The 21,349-nt window shown below is 38.4% G+C and overlaps 1 protein-coding gene across 10 annotated transcripts in view; it reads left to right on the top strand.

Annotated features, from left to right (window-relative positions):
• Positions 1–1,366: 1,366 nt before the first annotated feature.
• The window catches only part of NKTR (natural killer cell triggering receptor), a 46,583-nt gene continuing 26,600 nt past the window's right edge, over positions 1,367–21,349 (top strand). For 5 of the 10 annotated variants that reach the window (XM_024754575.1, XM_024754574.1, XM_024754573.1 and 2 more), the window contains exons 1-6: positions 1,506–1,624; positions 1,799–1,879; positions 16,399–16,473; positions 17,048–17,155; positions 17,648–17,692; positions 19,447–19,534. In XM_024754575.1, the coding sequence (XP_024610343.1) occupies positions 1,822–1,879; positions 16,399–16,473; positions 17,048–17,155; positions 17,648–17,692; positions 19,447–19,534 (374 nt within the window). In that variant the 5' untranslated portion in view covers positions 1,506–1,624; positions 1,799–1,821. Of the gene's footprint in view, positions 1,420–1,505; positions 1,644–1,798; positions 1,880–16,398; positions 16,474–17,047; positions 17,156–17,647; positions 17,693–17,997; positions 18,030–19,446; positions 19,535–21,349 lie in introns of those variants that run through there. The other 5 variants (XM_024754570.1, XM_024754578.1, XM_024754571.1 and 2 more) reach the window with 5 other exon arrangements.

Below are 21,349 nucleotides of genomic sequence, written 5' to 3'. Positions count from 1 at the left end.
TCCTTGCGGTGTGCCAGCTTCTCATTGCGGTGGCTGCTCTTGTGGAGCACGGACTCTAGGTGCTCAAGCTCCAGTAATTGTGGCACACGGGCTTCAGGAGTTGCGGCATGCAGGCTCAGTAGTTGTGGCTTGCAGGCTCTAGAGCGTAGGCTCTGTAGGTGTGGTGCACGGGCTTAGTTGCTCCGCGGCATGTGGGATCTTCCCGGACCAGGGATCGAGCCTGTGTCCCCTGCATTGGCAGGCGGACTCTTAACCACCACGCCACCAGGGAAGTCCCCAAAGTTTTAGTTTTACAAGATGAAAATTGTCTTATGGATAGATGGTGGTGATGGTTGCACAACAATGTGAATGTAGTTAACAGCCTCTGAACTGTAAGCTAAAAAACAGTTAAAAGATAATTTTATGTATATTTTACAATTTTAAGAAAATAATGGAAAACAACAACTACAACCCAACAGTGTGGCCCCAGCCTAAAGATACATCAGTGTAACAAATAGAGTCCAGAAATAGAATCGCACATATGTGGTCACAAAGCCAAGGTAATTCAATGGATAAAAGTCTTTTCAACAAATAGTGGTGGAACCACTGTATAGACCTACGGGGAAAAGAAATGAACCTCAACTTCTACCTGACCCCACATCCACAAATTCTAATAGATCACAGACTTACACCTACGGTGTAAGGTTGGGCTACAAAACTTCTAAAAGAAAACATAGGAGAAAACCTTCTCGAGCTTGGGGTAGGCAGAGATTTCCTATACAAAGAAGCACAAGCCATAAAAGAAAAAATTGATCAAGTGATTTAATCAAAAACGAAAAACTGCTTTGCACAAGCCACTTTCAAAACAAAAGACAAGACGCAGATTGGGAGAAAATATTCGCACTTACATAAACCTAACAAGAGAGTTGTATTCAGAACATACATATATCATCTAACATGTTAGTATCCAGAACCCTTGCATTCTATAAGACGAAGAACGCGATTAAAATAAGGGCAAAGGTCTTGAACTGACACGTCACAAAAGAGGGAGAGTGGCCTTGAACACAACTATACCAGTGACGCTGGCCCCAAAGCGCGGACGAACGCACAGTTCAGCCTATGGTCTAACGGGATAGTGCCATAACTACTCCTTGAGAAGAAGAAAACCAAAGCTCTGTCGCTCTACTAAACCTCAACAACCTCAACCCCCCAACTGTTTCGCAGATTCGGAAACAGGAAAGCCTCGCGGTATCTGCAAATACGTAGACACAGCCCTTGAGAAAGGACCACAGGACGTAGAGAGCACAGGCGCGTCCGGGTCTCCCAGATTGGGCGACTGATTCCAACGTACACAGGGGGAAAGGGGCGGGGCAAAACAGGGCCAGCTCAGGAATAGGAGCGCCGGGGCTGGAGGCTCTTCGAGCTCCAAGGCACGCCCACGTAAGCGCACCCCCTTCGGTTACCCACCGCCTTCGAGACCGTACTCTCGCGGTATTTGTCTCGACTCTCGCGGGGTTTAGCGTGGCACTGGGAGGCCGGGCCAGGGGGCGGGGGTGGTGGTCTGTTAGTGGCGTTGGGCTTCGGCCGTGGTGGCAGCGGTTTCTTCTCTGCTCACGGGGAGCAGCTCAGGCTGGAGGCCAGCCAGGTGAAGAGCTAGTCTGCATGTGTGTGCGCGCTCCATGGGGGCCGGGAGGCCTGGGGTGAGAGGGAGCTGGTCTCGGCCTGGGGCGCTGTCGCAACCAGGCCAGCGGGAGGTGACTGAGGCGCGGGCTCCGCCCTAGCCCCGCGCCCTGACCGCTTTCCTTCCCGTCTCTCCCAGCTCTTGCCGCCGCCTCGGTCGCGATGGGGGCGCAGGACCGGCCGCAGTGTCACTTCGACATCGAGATCAACCGGGAGCCGGGTGAGCCGGGACACTGGGTAGCCCTGCGGGCCCTGGGCTTGCCTTGGGGAAGGGGAGGGGTCTACCTTCATCACCCCTCCCCCAAGCCTTTTTGGGAGCTGGTAGGCGCAGTCGGCACTCTCTTTTCTCCTGAGCGAAAGTCTGTGCAGAGGAGAGTGGCCCGGATACACCACTCCAATCCTAAACAGGCCTCACAGTCCCAAACTCCATGCCCCCCTGCACCCCCGGAATGAGTGTTCATGCCATGCCTAGCGCCAAGAAAAGGGGTGCAGTCCTTTGTGGACTTTGTCTCTCTCAGTGTCTCTAGGGGGCAAACCCTCCCAATTTCGATTTCTGGTCTCTCACTCTGTACTGTGAGTTTTGGACTCGTATATCCTGTATTTCCTAATCCTTGTACAGCATTAATAGGTTAACTCCGCTTTTATTTTTCCTTAAGTGTCTTTAGCCAGAATTTCTTGGTTCGTAGGAAAATGACTTAGCACAAGTCTTGGGTGATAAACCAAAGCATTCAGTACCAACAGACTTGCAGCATGTGTACGCTTAGCATTAATGTTTTGTTTTTAGGGAATCCAGTCATTCGTTAGTATATTTTGTTGAAAATAAAATATTTTCTTCTAGAGGGTAGTTGTTTCGTTCTAAGTTACAGAGCGTGCGGGGTTCCAAACTGTTTTCTTACCTCTTTTTTAGTATCTGTGAGGGAAGTTTTGATTGGAAGCATATAAACAGTCTTTGTGCCAATCTTGTTCAGCAGATTCTAGGTGCTGCTGTTCTAGACTCTGAGGATATAGCAATGCATTAAACAAAGGCCTCTCTTCCTTGTAGTTTATATTCTATTGGAGAAAGGCAGACAATAAACCAAAAAAAAAGTTTTTTTTGTCTTGTAGTAGGGATACTGTTTTATTTTATTTATTTTATTTTCTTATTTATTTGGTTGTATCAGATCTTAGTTGCAGCAGGTGGGCTCCTTAGTTGTGGCATGCATGGGGGATCTAGTTCCCAGACCAGGGATTGAACCCTGGCCCCCTGCATTGGGAGCGCCACCAGAGAAGTCCCTAGGGATACTGTTTTAATAGGTCAGTCAGAAAAGGCGATTTTGAGAAGATGACATTTAAGCAGACCCGAAGGAGATGAGGAGGTGAGTTGTGTGGATATCTTTGAGAAGAGTATTCCTGGTAGAGAGAGTAGTTAGTACAAAGGCCCTGAGGAGAAGAGTGTACCTGCAAGTTTGAGGAACAGCAAGAAAAGCCCACGGGGGCTGGAGTAAAGGAGGCAGGTGAGTAGCAGGAAATGGGTAAAGGCCATAGTGAGAACTTTGACTCAGTGAGACAAGATATTGAAGGGTTTTGAGCAGAGGAATGATGTGATCTTAGTAATTTTGTTGGCATTCTCTCTTATTCATACTTGAGCCTTGTGGATCTTAATCCTTACTATATAGTGAATCCACTTTTTTTTTTTGTTTTTTTTGCGGTACTCGGGCCTCTCACTGTCGTGGCCTCTCCCGTTGCGGAGGACAGGCTCCGGACGCACAGGCTCAGCGGCCATGGCTCACGGGCCCAGCCGCTCCGCGGCATGTGGGATCCCCCTGGACCGGGGCACGAACCCGCGTCCCCCGCATCGGCGGGCGGACTCTCAACCACTGTGCCACCGGGGAAGCCCTGATTCCACGTTTTGAATAACAGAGCTTATTTTTTTTTTTAAGAGTTTATAATAGCAGACTCCTGGAAAGTGGAGGTCAAACAAAGGTTCTCTAGCCACGTAAAGTACAGTACTCCTTTCCTCGTATATATGTTTATATCCTAGTTTTGCAAATGACTTTCATCATGAAACATCTCCAGGATACGTTTGGTAAATGTAAAATGAACTTCGGTCCCCAACGCTATAATAACCTTTCTGGTAGAAGTGACTAGAACTCTTGAGAACACTGAATCATATAGAAAACAAGGAATGCTTACATTGTTCTAGGTTGAACCAGTTGATAATTGGCAATTTCATTTGGTTCAGTCTCATATATAATACTTCTCTAGTACTTTTCAGTACTTTTCAGTATATTATGTAAGTAATAGATACTTGATTTTTACACAACTTTTAAGGATCACTTCAGTTGTTTGAAATGAGGTGTCCTGCTTTGCAGGATTTAAACATTAGTATGTATGTCATTGAGTACTTATTCAAGTAATACTCTTCTATAGTTAATAATTCACTTGATATAAATATTAATATAAAGTAATATGTTTGATTTACTTTGATGAGCAGAGATCCTTTAAGAGTGGACATACTATCCACATTAATGAGATATCAAGAAGTACTGATAAAAATTGAGTTGAATACCACACAGTGTGTATTCTTTTGCGTTACTATCAGTGGAAATTTGTATATTTTTTAGCAAACATGTGAATTAGACTTTTGAATTGTAAAGCCACCAAATGAATGCAAATATATATTAAAAGAGGAAATGTCTTTAAATTATTTGAGTATAGTTATAGAACTCTTCATGTTGTTATTTCTCCTTGAGTGAGTTTTGGTAGTTGGTAGCTTTTAAGCAATTGGTCCATTTAATCTAAGTTGTCAAACAACATCGTTCCTTAATTTTGTGTCTGTGGGATCTATAGTGGTATTGCCTTTATTCCTCATATTGATAATTTGTGCCTGTTGTCTGTTTTTCTTTGGCCAGTTTGGCTAGATGTTTATCAATTTTACTGTCATTTCAAAGAACCAGATTTTCGTTTCATTGATTTTTTTGTTTTGGTTTCTGTTTTCAATTTCATTGATTTCTGCTCTTTTTTTCTGATGCTTGCTTTGGCTTTATTTTGCTCTTTTTCTAGTTTCTTAAAGCAGAAACTTGGATTGTTGACTTGTGACCTTTCTTGTCAAGTATTAGTATTTAATACTATAAATTTACCTCTGTGAAGGATCCCACAAATTTTGTGTACCGCACAAATTTTGATATATTGCTCATTCTCTTTCAGTTCAAAATATTTTCTAATTTCCCTTGCAGCTTAGTCTTTGACTCATGAATTATTTAGAAGTGTTTTACTTTCTAAATACTTGGATATTTTGCAGTTGTCTTTCTAATAATGATTTCTAGTTTAATTGCATTATGGTCAGGGAACATACTTCATATGATCTCAGCTTTTTAAAATTTATTAAGGTTTGATATGTTCTATTTTGGTGAATTTCCCAGGTACACTTGAAAAGAATATATATTGTGCTGGTTTTGTGTAGAGTGTTCTGTAAATGTCATTTAGATAACGTTGGCTAATAGTGTTGTTCAGTTCGTCTATATCCTGGCTGATTTCCTGTCTTCTTCTTTTATTGATTACCAAGAGAGGAGTGTTGAAATCTCTAGTTATAATCGTGAGTTTATTTCTCCTTTCAGTTCTGTTAGGTTTTGCTCCATTTACTTTGAGGCTCTTTTGTTAGGTGGATGCTTACACATTTGGGATTATGTCTTTTTTTTTTTTAATTTAATATTTATTTATTTATTTTGGCTCTGCCGGGTCTTACTGTGGCACATGAGATCCTCGTTGCAGCAGGCAAACTCTTAGTTGCAGCATGCCTGCGGGTCTAGTTCCCTGATCAGGGATCGAACCCGGGTCCCCTGCATTCGGAGCACAGAGTCTTACCCACTGGGCCACCAGGGAAGTCCCAGGATTGTTATGTCTTCTTAATGAATTAACTCACTTATCATTATGTAATGACCCTTTTTATTCCTGGTAATTTTCCTTGCTCCACAGTCTACTTTGTCCAATGTGAATACAACTACTGCAGCTTTTTATTCGTGTTTACATGGTATGTCATTTTCTACTTTTTATTTATTTACTTATTTATGGCTGAGTTGGGTCTTTGTTGCTGGGCATGGGCTTTCTCTGGTTGCAGCGAGTTGGGGCTACTCTTCGTTGCGGTGCGCGGGCTTCTCATTGTGGTGGCTTCTCTTGTGGAGCATGGACTCTAGGCGCATAGGCTTCAGTGGTTGTGGCACGCGGGCTTAGTAGTTGTGGCGCACAGGCTTAGTTGCTCCGTGGCATGTGGGGTCTTCCTGGACCAGAGCTGGAACCCGTGTCCGCTGCATTGGTAGGCAGATTCTTAACCGCTGCACTACCAGGGAAGCCATCATTTTCTACTTTTTGTTTTTTGCGTTACGCGGGCCTCTCACTCTTGTGGCCTCTCCCGTTGTGGAGCACAGGCTCCGGACGCGCAGGCTCAGCGGCCATGGCTCACGGGCCCAGCCGCTCCGCGGCATGTGGGATCCTCCCGGACCGGGGAACGAACCCGTGTCCCCTGCATCGGCAGGCGGACTCCCAACCACTGCGCCACCAGGGAAGCCCCCATTTTCTACTTTTAACCTACTTATATCGTTATATTTAAAGTGGGTTTCTTGGAGATAGCAAATCGATGGGTCTTGGTTTTTAATCCATTTTCACATTCTCTGTCTTTTAATCAGTATATTTAGACTATTTACACTTAATATAATTGTTATGTTTGGATTTGTCACTTTAATAATTATTTTTACTTCCTCTGTTTTTATTCTGTTCTCCTTTTGCCTTTTAGATTATTTGAATTTGTATTTTTTAAATTTTCTATTGAATTTTTAGAGATATCTCTGTATAGTTTTTTTAATGGTTACTCTAGAGATTACAGTATATATGCTTGGCTCTTTACAGTGTACTTAGAAATAATATTTTACCATTTCAAGAGAACTGTTAAAACCATCGCACATATAGCATCCTTTACCTCTCACCTTATGTTGTACTTGTCCTATGTATTACATCTACAGACACTGAAAACTTGCTTTCAAATGTCACACATATTTTAAAGAACTTAAGAGGAGAAAAAAGATACTCTTATCATTACCCTTTTTGTTACTGTTTGTTCCTTTTTGAAGTCTGAAGTTCCTCTGGTAACATTTCCCTTCCACATGAAGAATTTGCTTTAAGTATTTCTTTAGAGCAGAACTTATGGCAGCAAATTCTCTGTTTTCCTTCAACTGCAAATTTTATTTTGCTTTTATTCTTAAAAAATATTTTTACTATATATAGAATTTTGGGTTAATAGTTATTTTCTTTGAACACTTGAAAAATGTTCCACTCCCCTCTGGTATATATGGTTTCTGATAAGAAATCTATAGTGATTTGAACTGTTGCTCCCCCAAATGTAAATGTATTGTTCTTGTCTGGCTACTTTCAACATTTGTCTTGTCTTTAGATTTCAGCAGTTTTATTGTAGTGTGAATTTCTTTGTGTTTATTTTCTTTGGGGTTTGCTGATCTTCTTGAATCTGTGTCTGTCTTTTGCCAAATTTAGGGAATTTTCAGCTGTTATTTCTTCAAATATGTTTTCTGTCCAACACTATTTCCTCTCTTTCTGGGACTTTGATGACACAAATACCAGAGGTTTGATACTACCCCACAGGTCCCTGAGACTCTGCTTATTTATTTTTTCCGTCTTTTTTCTGTTTTTCAGATTGGATAATTTCTGTTAACTGGTCTTCGAGTTCACTTTTTCCTCTGTCATCTCTGTCCTCCTGTTGAGCCCACCCAGTGAATATTTAATTTTGGTTATTATACTTTTTCATTTTAAAATTTCCTTTTGGTTTTGCTTGTGGCTTTCTATTTTTCCAGTCATTTTAAGAGTGTTTGTCCTTACTTAGTGGAGTATGGTTGTAATGGCTGCTTTAAAGTCTTTGTCTAATAATTTAAACATCTGTATCATCACGGAGTGGCTGTCTTTGATTGTCTTCTTTTCCCTTATGAGATATGAGATTTTCTTGGTTCTTTAAGTGTCGATAAATGCTGGATTGTATCCTGGATATTTTGTATGCTATGTTATATGACCCTGGATGTAGTTTAAATCCTGGGGAGAATATGGACTTGTGTTGTTGATGATGATGATGTTATAGCAAACAGTCAACCCAGTTAGGTTCAGCCTGGAAGTTCCCACCCACCTTCTGCTGGTTAGTGTCAGATCCATGCATAGTTCATGGATAAGCCCACGAATTCATGTACACCTTAATGGGATTGTTTTTTGAGCTCCCTCTTTTTTGAGATCTCCCCAACACATTCTGGCCTTTAGGGACTCCCTTTTTTGGTCATCTGGCTAGAAAGCAAGAGTTTTAGTTTCCCTGTTCTGCCATGTGCTTCCCATGACTGTGTCTGTCTCTGAGGGTAAGTGGCAACAGGATAGAGAGTAAAATGCAACAGGAATTCTTCCTAAGCTCTTGGGACCACAGTTCCTCTAGTCAGAGAGAAGGGTTCCCCTCCCTTGGAGTTTTATATGCTTGCCCAGTCACCGCTGCTGTCACTGCTGCTGCCACTGCAGAATTCCTTAGGAGCTGGGACAAGAGAGTGTGGAAAAAATACACCAAAAACTGAGATATCCCCTATTCACTCTGATCTGTTGGGGCCCCCTTTATAGAAATAGAGGGCTTTTCTTAGAGCTCTTTCTCTCTGTACCCAGTAGTTCCAGGTTTCAGATTGCTTTTGATTCCAGGCCAAGAGATATGGGAGGAAAAACAAAAACAAAATTCATTACCAGTTTGGTGGGCTTTTGTGTTCTGATGTCCTTCCCCAATGCCTACTACCATTATTTTTCAGTCCTTAGGTGATTGTTCCATGCTTTCTGTCCAAGGTTGTTTAGGTGCATTCAATAAGAAAGATAGGGTGGGGTATATTTACTCCATCTTGACTGAACCTAGAATTCCTTATAAATTTTTTAAAGGTCCTAACTGGTAGAAATTAGCCAATCCTTTTTCATCGTCTTTACAAATAAATTCATATTTTCTGAAAGTAGTAGCTGTTTGTGTGAAATATGGTACCCAGTTTGGAAGTATAGATATGAAATTTTCATTGACAACTTTATTTTTCTGACAGGTAGGCCCACCCTTCTTTGGTTAAATGTTACTTCTCTCAGTGGTTGTTAGTGGTTGGTTAAACTGAGTACCTTCCAGGGCAGACATGAAATAGAAATCTTGTTTTTCCTTCTTTGGTGCCTGAGAAACTTGCCTTTTACTTGCCTTATTCAGATCTTGTATCAAGAAATGGAGTACTGGAGCCCAGGGGACCAGGTTTTAGATATCTATTGCAAACTGATTTAAGCCAGTTCAGTTAAGAATGGCTATTAAGTTCTTTTTAGAGTATATCGGGGAGTCACCGATAAGTTAGGTGATGGCTATAGATTGCCTTTGTCACAACCTTGCTACCAGGGAACAGTGAAAGCAAGTCTCATTTGCCACCTGTAGACGTCGGCAAGCAAGTATGCACACAAGTAAGTCATATAACCAGTTCTGTAAGTTTGATGAAGTCCCAGTTCTGTCCTTTTCAGTGCTCCAAGCACTCTTTATGTGAAAGATTTCTGGTCTTGAAAATTGTCATGCGAATCTTTTAGTGTTCTGCACCAGAATCCTCCAAAATCTTGACTAGACCCAGGACCTTTTTGGTGGACCCAGCCTTAGGTTCCACTCCAAAGGGTGACTCCAGATTTATATGTCCTGTTAATGGAAGGGTATGGATTATCTCCAAATGTTTTTATTCAGTCTGTATGTTCCAAACATCACTAATTTACCAATAAGAACCCATTTCTAACATTCATCTTGCTAATTACAAGGCCTCTGTTTGATTAGAAATAAAGATAGCAAAAGCAGTATTAGAAGCCACCTCTGGAGTGCGGCCTTTGATTTATCATCCCTGAAGGGTGTTTCTTTCTTAGAGGCCTAAGGTATAATTTTAAAACTCATCTGATTACTTTACATGAGGATGTCTATGTAAGATATTTTAAAATAAATTATAGCTGTAATATACTACATTATAGTAGTATAATGGTGTAGACCTTTTGTTTTCAAACTGCGAGGTGGTGTCATGAGGCCAGGAGGAGTCAAACCCCCATTTTTTTCACTCCCATTCCATTTGTATCCAGTAGGGTTTTCCAAAGGCTGCATGGCATATGATGACACAACAGATTGAATGCAGAAGCAGATAGGAAAATCTAACTATCTTCTATTACACTAGACATTTAATGAGATTTGCAAAAATGTAAAACAATGACACTCATTAAATTTTTTGTTCATATTTGAAAATGTAAATTATTTAAAATAATCCATATTAAAAAGTCTTTAAGGTGCTCAGGAATTGTTCAGAGTATAGAGAGATTCTGAGACCAAAAAGTTTTGAGAACTGCTCTTATAGACACATGCTTTCATAGAACTCAAGCATTGGGCTTTATCTGCAGATGTTTTAAACTTTTTGTTTAGATATAATTTCACATTTATAAGAAGTTTAAAAATAGGAAAAAGAATACCCATCTATTCTTTACCCAGATTCACCTATTTACATTTTATATCATTTGCTTTATTAATCTCTCTCTTTCTCTCTCCTACACACACAATTTTTTCTGAACCATTTGCAGTTCACCCACATCAATGGCTCTTTACTCCTAAATACTTGTGTATATTTGTTAAGAATAGGGATATTCATTAAAAGAGTCTTAAGAAACATTAAAAAAAATTTTAAGAAAGAAAAGAATAGGGATATCCTCCTACATAACTACAATGCAGTTACCAACTTCATAAATTTACATTGATACAATACTTTAATCTGCTGTCTCTGTATTCCATTTTTGTCAGTTAGCCTAAAAATCAATTATAACATTTTTCCCCTCCAATACAAAATCCAGTCTGGCATCAGATATTACATTCAGCTGTCATGTCTCTTTATCCTTCTTTTTCATAGCCTTTTTTTTTTTTTTTGGTCTCTATGACATTGACATTTTAGAGGAATACAGCCCCTTCCCCTTTTATTTTTTAAAATTTATTTATTTATTGACTTTTGGCTGCATTGGGTCTGTTGCTGCAGGCGGGCTTTCTCTAGTTGCATCGAACGGGGGCTACTCTTCATTGCAGTGCACGGGCTTCTCATTGTGGTGGCTTCTTTTGTTGCGGAGCACCGGCTTGAGGCGCACGGGCTTCAGTAGTTGTGACTCACGGGCTCTAGAGCACAGGCTCAGTAGTTGTGGCGCACGGGCTTAGTTGCTCCGCGGCAGGTGGGATCTTCCCGGACCAGGGATTGAACCCGTGTTCCCTGCATTGGCAGGTGGATTCTTAACCACTGTGCCACCAGGGAAGTCTCCCGCCTTCCCTTTTTAAATAGAACATTACTTATTTCGTATTTGTCACAGGTTTAAAGGTGGTTTTCCAAAGTGATAACCAAAGTGTTTCTTTAAAGGAATGCTTGACTATAGAATTTTGCTTTATGTGGGCCTCAGAGTAATATTATAAAACCCTGGCAAGTTATCAAAATAGATAAAATGGGGATATCATTGAAATGGGTGTTTTAACTTTATTGCTCAAGGTTCACATGAATTGAAGAAACTGAATAAAAAATGTATTCTTAGTAGGGCTTCCCTGGTGGCGCAGTGGTTAAGAATCCACCTGCCAATGCAGGGGACATGGGTTCAAGCCCTGGTCCGGGAAGATCCCACATGCCGCAGAGCAACTAAGCCCGTGTGCCACAACTGCAGCCTGCGTGCCTCAACTACTGAAGCCTGTGAGACACAACTACTGAGCCTGCGAGCCACAACTACTGAAGTCCACGCACCTAGAGCCCATGCTTTTGTGCTCTGCAACAAGAGAAGCCACTGCAATGAGAAGCCTGCGCACTGCAACAAAGAGTAGCCCCCGCTGGCTGCAACTAGAGAAAGCCCGCACGCAGCAACAAAGACCCAACGCAGCCAAAAATAAATTTATTTTTTTTTAAATGTATTCTTAGTAAACATTGTAAAGTATGTGGAACTGAAACCGAGAAATAAGTTTTAAGTAAAGAGGAAGACAAATGTTTGAGTACTGCTTATGACCTTGGGCAAGCCACTTGACCTCTTTGTAAATGGAAATACTATAGAGTTTTGTTATTGTGGTTCTAAAGATAGCAGTACAGTGAAATTTGCTTGTATTCAAAATTACCCTTTAAACTTTAGACTCACACTCAAGATAGCTTATACTTTCAGATAGAACGAGCATATGAGATCTGATTTGTACTGAGGGAACAGGAGAAATGAATCTCCCATCTCAAGCACACCCTGGGTCATAAACCCATGAATACAGTGACTGGGCGCAGTGGTCTGCACTATTTAAATGATTTCTCCCCTTTTCATAAATTAATAGGACTTCAGTGCAACAGTGCCCGCATAATAAGGTTCTTGGAAAGTAATTAAATAATACAACCACCTGTCTTACAGATCGTGTTTTTGTAAAATGAATTTATTCTAATGGATAGAGTAATTAAGGAGCAATACCGTTGTGTTGTGACACAATTAGATAACAAGGTGGGGAACTAGTGACGTGGAAGAGAAGAACCGTAAACAGCACTGCTCTTCTGAGTTATTCTTGTTGTCCTAATAGCAATTTGAAAGACCACAAGAAGGATTATGCTAATGACAGTGCTGAGAAAGGCCAGAGTGAGGTGTGATCAATTGTAGGATTTCCTCAATGATGTTTAAGTTTTATAACATATTCTTATAACTAAAAACATGCCTTTATTATTGATACTCTTAAGGAAAAAAATCATTTTTACTATGACCTGAAATTCCCTTGTCCCCAACCCCTATTGTCCCATGGAAACAGTTGTCTTTATATGTGATTTTTTGGATAATGCAATGTTTATTTCAGTTCTGTCGTTATTGCAGAGCTGCCTGTATTTGTAAAGAACCTAGCACAGTATCTGACACACTTTTTTTTAAGTTGCTTTAATTAGTGCACATGCATGAGCATGAGCTCGAGCACTGAGCTCATGTTCAATTTTAGGGAAAAGGCTTGTTTCCATTTCTGTAAGCAAGAGTGTTCTCCCCCACCCCTTTTTCTCCTTATTTTATTAGAAGTAGGGCCCAGAGAATCCCAGTAATAACACCAGGCCTGGTTGAAAGGTCATGAAAGAAAATTCATATGGATTTTTATGGGGACTTTGAGAGAAGAAAGTTCACTTCTTAGCACCGTCTTTTTCCTTTTCTTTCTTTGCCTCAAAACGCCAAGTGAAATATACAAAGATTTTTTCCTTTTCTGCCTTTAACATAAGATGGCTGTTCCTTTTCTAATTCTCACCTCCTACCCCTGTTTGAGTCCCAGTGCTTTTCTGTTATTTTTCTGCCTTTGTTGGTATTCATCTGTCAGTGTTGTTGCAAAGGAAATTCTGACGTTGGTGGATGAACTAGCTGTCCAGTGTGATATTTTACAGTTCTGATATGTACATCATTCACTTTAGAGCCTTTAGCAGTGTTTTTAACCTTGCATCATGGTATTGAGCCCAAAACAATTTAGTTTTGTTCAGTTTTTTTCTTTTGCTCTTAAAAACACAATGCGATGGAAAAGACAAAACCTCTGCTCTAACCCCTGCCCCATGAGAATGAGAGGTCAATAGAAATTTCTTTTCTTCATCAGGTTAGAGGGTAAGATATTAGAGGTGAGCATTTTTTCAAAAATCATTGTAGTTAGATATCCCTCTCTGAATATTAGACCTGGAAATATAATCACATTTAACTGTTTTCATATGTATTGTACCACTAGAGTGTTCACAACTACTAATCATCTGTAAAGGAGAAACTAAAAATATTTGAAACTTTCATCAGTTTTCACTTGGAGGCATTAAAGATTTTTTTTAAAAACCCTTGAGGGACTTCCCTGGTGGCGCAGTGGATAGGACTCTGTGCTCCCAATGCGGGGGGCCCGGGATCAATCCCTGGTCAGGGAACTAGATCCCACATGCAACTAAGAGTTCACATGCCACAACTAAGCAGCCCACGTGCTGCAACTAAGGAGCCCGCCTGCTGCAACTAAGACCCAGTGCAACCAAATAATAAATTAATTAATTAAAAAAAAAACCTTGATATTGAAGTTACTATTACTATAGTCCTAACAGAAAAGGCGAAGTTTTAGTTGTTTTGATTACATCTTTTATTCTGAAAATTAACTATCTTAACGGGATTCCAAAGATCTAAGTATGTTCTAGTTTGCAAAGCTAGATGATTTTGAACTTGACACCCACCTAGCCAGACATTTCTTAGGGATTTATGAAGAGTGATGGAAATACTTTTATCACACTGGTAAAATATTTCCATGTAAATACAAAGAGTAGTATTTAATATTACTGATATTACATGCAGTTTTTAAAATTCTGAAATGATTTTAGATACATTACTGTCCTCCTTTTTGCTTTCTTTTCTTACCTTTTTCTTCATTCCTTTATTTTTATTTTTTTTAGTGGATAATGTTTTTATTTTATTTTTATTTATTTATTTTTGCCGTACGCGGGCCTCTCACTGTTGTGGCCTCTCCCGTTGCGGAGCACGGGCTCCGGACGCTCAGGCTCAGTGGCCATGGCTCTCGGGCCCAGCCGCTCCGCGGCATGTGGCATCTTCCCGGACCGGGGCACGAACCCGTGTCCCCTGCATTGGCAGGCGGACTCTCAACCGCTGCGCCACCAGGGAAGCCCTTCATTCCTTTAGATATCAAGATCAGCTAGAAGGTTTTGAAATTGCTTTAAAATTTGGTTCCAGCACTCCATTTGGCACTGTTAACTTGGGAAAGTCTCCTTATATGATTCCATCTCCCACTTTTTATCCTTTAAGATTGTCTCTTATGCAGTAGCTTTGTTTTGTCCTCAAAGGAACTGACTGTCATGGCCAGGAATAAATTAAAATCATAGTGATACACAGTAAATCATTCTGTGTCTGTACTGAAAATGACTTATGCTTGGTCCACAGTTAATTTTGATTTATTCCACAAGTCTCCTTGAGTATATACAGATGTTCATAATGGAAAAGATTTTGTAGAATAAAGGGAAAGGGAGCTCAAGAAAGTGATTATAAATCAAAATTCCATTTCTTATTTTATTGAGACACTTTCAGGAGGTATGCAAAGTCAAAACCATTTTTAGAATAATGTAATTTGCCTCTTGCACTCTCATTCACAAGTCGAGTTTTCCAGAGATTACACAATATGTGATGATGTCACCACTCTGACAGCTGATGGAATGTGTGCTTGTGTATTCTTGTTTTTTGAAAGTTTCTGAGTTTTAATTTATAATACAGTAAATAGCAATAAATATAACCACATTTTAAAAGCTTAATCATTTTTAAGAGTTTAAAGGAGGGACTTCCCTGGTGGTGCAGTGGTTAAGAATCTGCCTGCCAATGCAGGGAACACAGGTTCAATCCCTGGTCCAGGAAATTCCCACATGCCGTGGAGCAACTAAGCCCATGTGCCACAACTACTGAGCCTGCGTGCTACAACAACTGAAACCCTTAAAGCCTTAAAGCCTGTGCTCCACAACAAGCGAAGCCACCACAGTTAGAAGCCCATGCGCTGCAACAAAGCGTAGTCCCCTCCCTCTGCAACTAGCGAAAGCCCATGTGCAGCAACGAAGACCCAATGCAGCCAAAAAAATAAAAATAAGAAAAATAAAATTAAATAAACTAAAAAAATTAAAAGTTTTAAAACAAAGAAAAAAATAGTATAAAGGAGTCTTGAGACCAAAAGGTTTGTGAAACACTTCTCTATTGGCATAGTTAAATTGAATTTTCAGACTTGCTCCTTCTCATTTCCTGTTTATTGTAGGGTTGTTTGTTTGTTGGTTAGTTTTTAGGAACCATACCTGTTCTCTTTATACTCTCTCAGGACTAGAATGTGAGTTTTAGTTGTGAGTGGCAGTTCAGGAAGTTGTCTGTAAACAGTTTTTTCATAAAGGTAAAAAGCTTATGTAGAGGACAGAACTTTCTTCTAACAGTACTGCCCAGAGTGACTATCTTATGATATGATGTTCTTATCACTGGAGGGGTTCAAGCATAAATCAGACAACTATTATCAAGAGTATTATTTTTTCCTTGGCTGCATCGGGTCTTAGTTGTGGCACTCAGGATCTTCGTTGAGGCACGTGGGATCTTTCATTGTGGCGCACAGTGTCTTCATTGCAGCTCTCGAGCTTCTCTCTAGTTATGGTGTGCGGGTTTTTTCTCTCTAGTTGTGGCGTGCGGGCTCCAGAGTTCATGGGCTCTGTAGTTTGCGGCACGCGGGCTCTCTGGTTGAGGTGCGCGAGCTCAGTAGTTGTAGCATGCGGGCTTAGTTGCCCCACGGCATGTGGGATCTTAGTTCCCAGGGATCGAACCCGCGTCCCCTGCATTGAAAGGCGGATTCTTTACCGCTGGACCACCAGGGAAGTCCTTCGAGAGTCTTTTTAAAGAAGATTAATAGTTCAGGTAGGAGATGTACTGTAAGGAATCTAATAATATAAGGTCCCTTTAAAAGACACTTAAAATCCTACAGTTTTAGGGCTGAAATCAGTTCGGTTGCATGTGAATCGTAATGCTAACAGTGGGGTTCTTGTTGGTTGGTATTTTGCCTAGTTAAATTCTTCCCTGTTGAATCTCTTACAAAATTAAAATGAATTACAGAAATGGACCCCTTGATTTGTTAATTCTGTTTATTTCTCCCATATAAAATATGATATAATCAACTTGCTTACCCTTTTTTCATGTGTTTTATTTCAGTTGGTCGCATTATGTTTCAGCTCTTTTCAGATATATGTCCAAAAACTTGCAAAAACTTCCTTTGCCTATGCTCAGGTAAATGAATTATTAAATTATTTCCAATGAGAAGTCCTGGCTTACAGTTTTACCTTGCTTAACAGAGTAGATATTTTCCTTAAAAAGTAATGGATCTGTGAAATGAGTTTAGCAAATAAAAAATATTATTTTCACTGATATGATGTTAGGGAAGCATTTCTTAAAGGGAAGAGAGGAGAAAGAAATGGTCTCAGAAATGAAAAAGGAAGTACCACCATATGTAATGAAATTTTTATCCATTGTAGTTTATAAAATAATAGTATATTCAAAACTGACTCATTTTGGTAGAATTTTACAGATTTTAGTACTTTGAACAAATTTAGCATTCCAGATTTCACAAGAAATTTAGGATTAGAAGATAGAGAAGCAGAACATAATGAGATTGTTCTTTGTTACATGTAATTGGACTTATATTTTTAAAAAGTAGAAAAAATAGGGAGGAAAAACATTTATGATGTTACTTATCTCTTACAGTGCCCAACACAAGGGAGGGATTTGACAAAGGATTAATTGGATGGTGCTTTCCATGGAAGGATATGTTTGTAGCTAAACTTCATTTCTTTTTTTTTTCCAGGGGAGAAAGGCCTTGGGAAAACAACTGGGAAGAAGTTATGTTATAAAGGTTCTACATTCCATCGTGTGGTTAAAAACTTTATGATTCAGGGTGGGGACTTCAGTGAAGGTAGAGCTAAAACTTATGTTCTTAATAACTCTATCAGTTTCTAAAGCATATCATTATTACTTTTAATTGTAAATATAGTGTCACAGTATGATGTAAATATTAGGTGGTCAGTGAATAGTTGTTGGATGAATGACTGTTATAAGCCAAGAATGTATAAAAAGCAAAATACTAAGACTTCTTTTTGTTTGTTTTTACGCAGTTTTAATACAGTTACTTGGTGCCAAAGTACTGTTCAATTGTTTTTATTCTTTTAGAATTTTGTTGGTGTGATTGCTGTTTGAAATAAGTGGGTCATGGAGAGAATTTTTAAAATAGTTTTTATTATAATGGGATTGGATTTATAGTTTAAAACTGAGGTTAATTGAGGAGTCTTAGAATTTTTATCATCTGCAGTAATTACTCCTTCAGCAAATTGAAACCATAAAAAGTAATTTATGTGTATTAGTATATTTTTAGTTTTCATTATTGTTTAATGTAGCTCATTATTTTCAGGTAATGGAAAAGGTGGAGAATCAATTTATGGTGGATATTTTAAAGGTAAGGCTTAATATTTTATGGTCTTTTGTTTCAGTTCTGATATTAAAGCAAGTTTGATCATGTACTTTTAATGAGAAGAGGTTTACTTATAGTTCACTTTTTGCATGAAACTAATGCTGCATGAAAATACTTTATTTGCATGAACTTGGGGATAAATTACATTGTAATATATAACTTAATTGACAAGATTAATTAAGGCTAACTTTATGGTTAAACATGACTTTCAGCATGGAGGTTAGGCAACTATATACATGAAAACTCCTATCTTCCTGCCTAAAACTGTCAACATATTCTTTTGTTTATAGAGAATGTGGTCTTTTGCAAAATGAAAAGGTAAGAGAACGAAGCTCAGTAACACAAACTCCAACTCTGTTCCCTTGCACCCTTCCTAATAAATTTATGGACAGTCTGGGTCAGGTTGTGGCTGGATTTCTTATATTGCTTGAAGACTTGGAAAATTCTGTATACTGTTTCATACATGCATCTGTATCTTCTTTTCTTTTCCCAATGGGTTATTATTTCCACATCAGGGAAAAGAATCTAGTTAATGTTTATTTTCTCTAAACCAAGCAATTTCTTTGAATAAAATTTGGTATTTCTTCCTTTCTCAAAGGTTTGTATGTTTTCTTTTGTATACTAGAGCTATATGATTGTGTTTTTTTCCTACAGTAGTATTTGCATAAATCTAACTATTGCACTTGCCCCAAAAAGCCTTAGAAAAGTCAGTTGTGGAAATTTATAATGGGATCCAATATTACCAGGTTTTAATGCCATGATAGCTTCAGTGTTATAATAGTCTTTTATATTTCTTTCGGGGGAAAATGGATTACTACTTTTTCAGAAGCCTGTTCCCAAGGTAATCTTTTTTTTAAAGTTTTCTATGTTTCTGTTTGTTTTAAAGAAAGATTTGTTTGTATGAGTGTTAACAGGAAATTTAAATTAGTTTTCAGGATATTTCTGCTGGAATTAAATCCATCTCTAAGTGATCTTTTTGACAGAGTCTTCCCTTTGAGCTAGTAGGAAACAGCTCTTTAGCTGGTTCTATTAGCATGTAACAATTTGAAACTAATGCTGTAGGCCACTGTAACGTGGTTGTTCCCTGTGGCAGATATTTGTATATCAAAAAATTGTATTTTGCCATTTAAATTTTTGTACTCACAGGACTTGCTTCCTTAGTTTTTGATCCTATTGATTAGAAAGAATCTACATAATTTAATTTAGGCATGTCCCTACAACTTAACTTACTGTAATATTTTGGTTTTTGGTTTCATAGTCTAGCATCAATTGAATTGAGTAATAAATTTACCATATAGAAATTAAGCACATAAGAGGATTTTTAAACTCCCATGTATAGTGCATTATGCAGGTTAATTGGAAATTTGGAGGAAATGAGCTTTACTGTAAAGATTTTTCTAAAATTTTCTTGCTGGTTTTCCCTGAAAGTTAATAGTTTAAACATCATTTAGCCAAAGTATGTTACTACTAAAAGTGACTGTTCTAAGGCTGTTTGTATAAAAGTGTTAAATATATGTTCTTTTTTCTCAAGGCTAAGTAGTAAATAAGTAGCAGTTTTTGTTTTTGTTTTATGCTTTTATTTGATTAGTTAAAAGAATTTTTTTCAAAGTATTCAGTCAAGTATCTGTACTGACCAGAAGAGGAATTTCATCCTTTGCTTTCTATTTATTACTTTGAACATTGCACTTTAAAAGTGACTTATAATTGTAGACTGACAAATTTGTGTTTTCTTCAAACAGATGAAAACTTTATTCTCAAACATGACAGAGCGTTCCTTTTGTCAATGGCAAATCGAGGGAAACATACCAATGGTTCCCAGTTTTTCATGTGAGTAGGCATAATTCAGAGATGAGCTTTTTCTAAACAGAGAAGCGCTGTTCATGAGAAAGATGGTATCGTTAAACCAAGTTTAATGCTAGATTCTGTCAACTTGGGTTTTATTATGTTATAGTAATTGGTAAGCTCTAACAGCCACCTCAGCGGTAAGCATATATCCTGGATTTGAAGAATGGTACTTAAAAGGCGTAACTTAAAGATGTAAATTATTTTCAAAATATGTTGTCATCTTAAGAAAAGAAATTGGCTTTGACTTTTAACAAATTTGGGGGCTTAGATTACCAAATCTGGATTGGAGCATAAACCCTTGATGAACATTTCAAACTTGTCCATGACTAGGACTGGATGTGCCCTTGGCATGGAAAGCAGTTGGTTTGAGTAAACCATAGTATGGTTGCTTTTTCTCTAACTGTTGTTCTTTGAACCAGTTTGAGAGAGGTGCCATTGTTTTCTGACATTGTATAGAGATAAACGATTTGGTGTTCAGCCAGCATTGTTAACAATCTTAAACTTTGTGAGATCTCTATGCGTAATTGAATTAACCCAATGTTGCTATCATTTCCACCAAAGTTTATGATATTATCACTTAGAAAACTTCAGAATGCTGAATTTGATGTTTAAAAAACAAACACCTTTACGTGTACGTGTATACACAACCAAAACCTTACTTATTTCTCATCTGAAAGACTTTTGGCATACTTTTAGTTATATTCTTATCTAAAGCTACTCCAAAACCTATTTTTATTATAATCCCATGATATAAGATATGAAAGATAATTGGCTAGCATGGAGTTTAATGCTTTTGATTGGAAGTAAATCTCTGCAGTTATGCTATGTATATTGGAGAAATATTTTTCCATGGTTTGCCAGAAAAAAATTTTGTCATCTTTCTGAATGGATGAGTATGAATGGCGCTTCCCTGTCTTTAAAGGAGTAAATTATTCATATAAAATAAATCTCACACTTTAAGTTTGTGTGAAAAATAGATTCCAACATGATCTGATAAAGTTCAGATAAGGGGCATTCTGTTCCTAAGAATGTCCTAAAAATGGAAAGCTGATAGAAGATGATAATGCTTGGAGTTGTGCAGGAAAAAAGGAAGGCCTAAAACAGTTATTCCTGTATCTTGTTCTGATCCCATAGAGTATTAGTTATTACCCTACTTTACTAGAGTATTTTTCAATTCTTAACCTCCTTGAGGGCCAAAAAAAAAGTAGGGGGAAATATTTTGAAAAACTTGATGTAGAAGCTGTTTACTCTTTGATTGAGGTTTCCCATTTCCATTTTTAAGCTTATCTGAACTGTGAACATGATAAACTAATGATTCGTTGGTCAAAAAGCTACCATCTGAGGGCTCTAAAGTTTCTTTTAGATTTCCTTTTTTATATCAGTACATTTAAATTTTTATTTATCAGGTTGCAGCAGCTTCTTCCCATTGTTATATACTAATTAGCTTATTTAGAAAATGTTAGAGTTAAAACCCGTGCACCTACATACATTAGTTAAAATCCAGTATATGAGATTCTCTCTTCAAAAAATTTAGAGTATCTTGTTTTTATGTTATTTACTACTTGCTTAAGCCTTTTCTAGAAATGTTTAGTATCAAATAAAATTAAAGCCGTGTCTGTTTTCTACGTAGCTTAATTTTACATTAGACTGTTTTTTGACAAGGAATACCAAATTAAAACTTTAACATCTGTAAATTAGTATTAAATTTTTTAACCTTGTTTTCATAATTAACTGATTGTAGATGGCACTAAAATCACTGTGAACTTGTGATTGAAAGAAAATTTTCTACTTTTAGTT

Source organism: Neophocaena asiaeorientalis, unplaced genomic scaffold (assembly GCF_003031525.2).
Source record: "Neophocaena asiaeorientalis asiaeorientalis breed wild unplaced genomic scaffold, Neophocaena_asiaeorientalis_V1.1 scaffold1148, whole genome shotgun sequence".
In the NCBI taxonomy this organism is placed as follows: domain Eukaryota; kingdom Metazoa; phylum Chordata; class Mammalia; order Artiodactyla; family Phocoenidae; genus Neophocaena; species Neophocaena asiaeorientalis.
The sequence above is the reverse complement of the archived record's forward strand: the minus strand, read 5'-3'. Positions and strand labels throughout refer to the sequence as shown.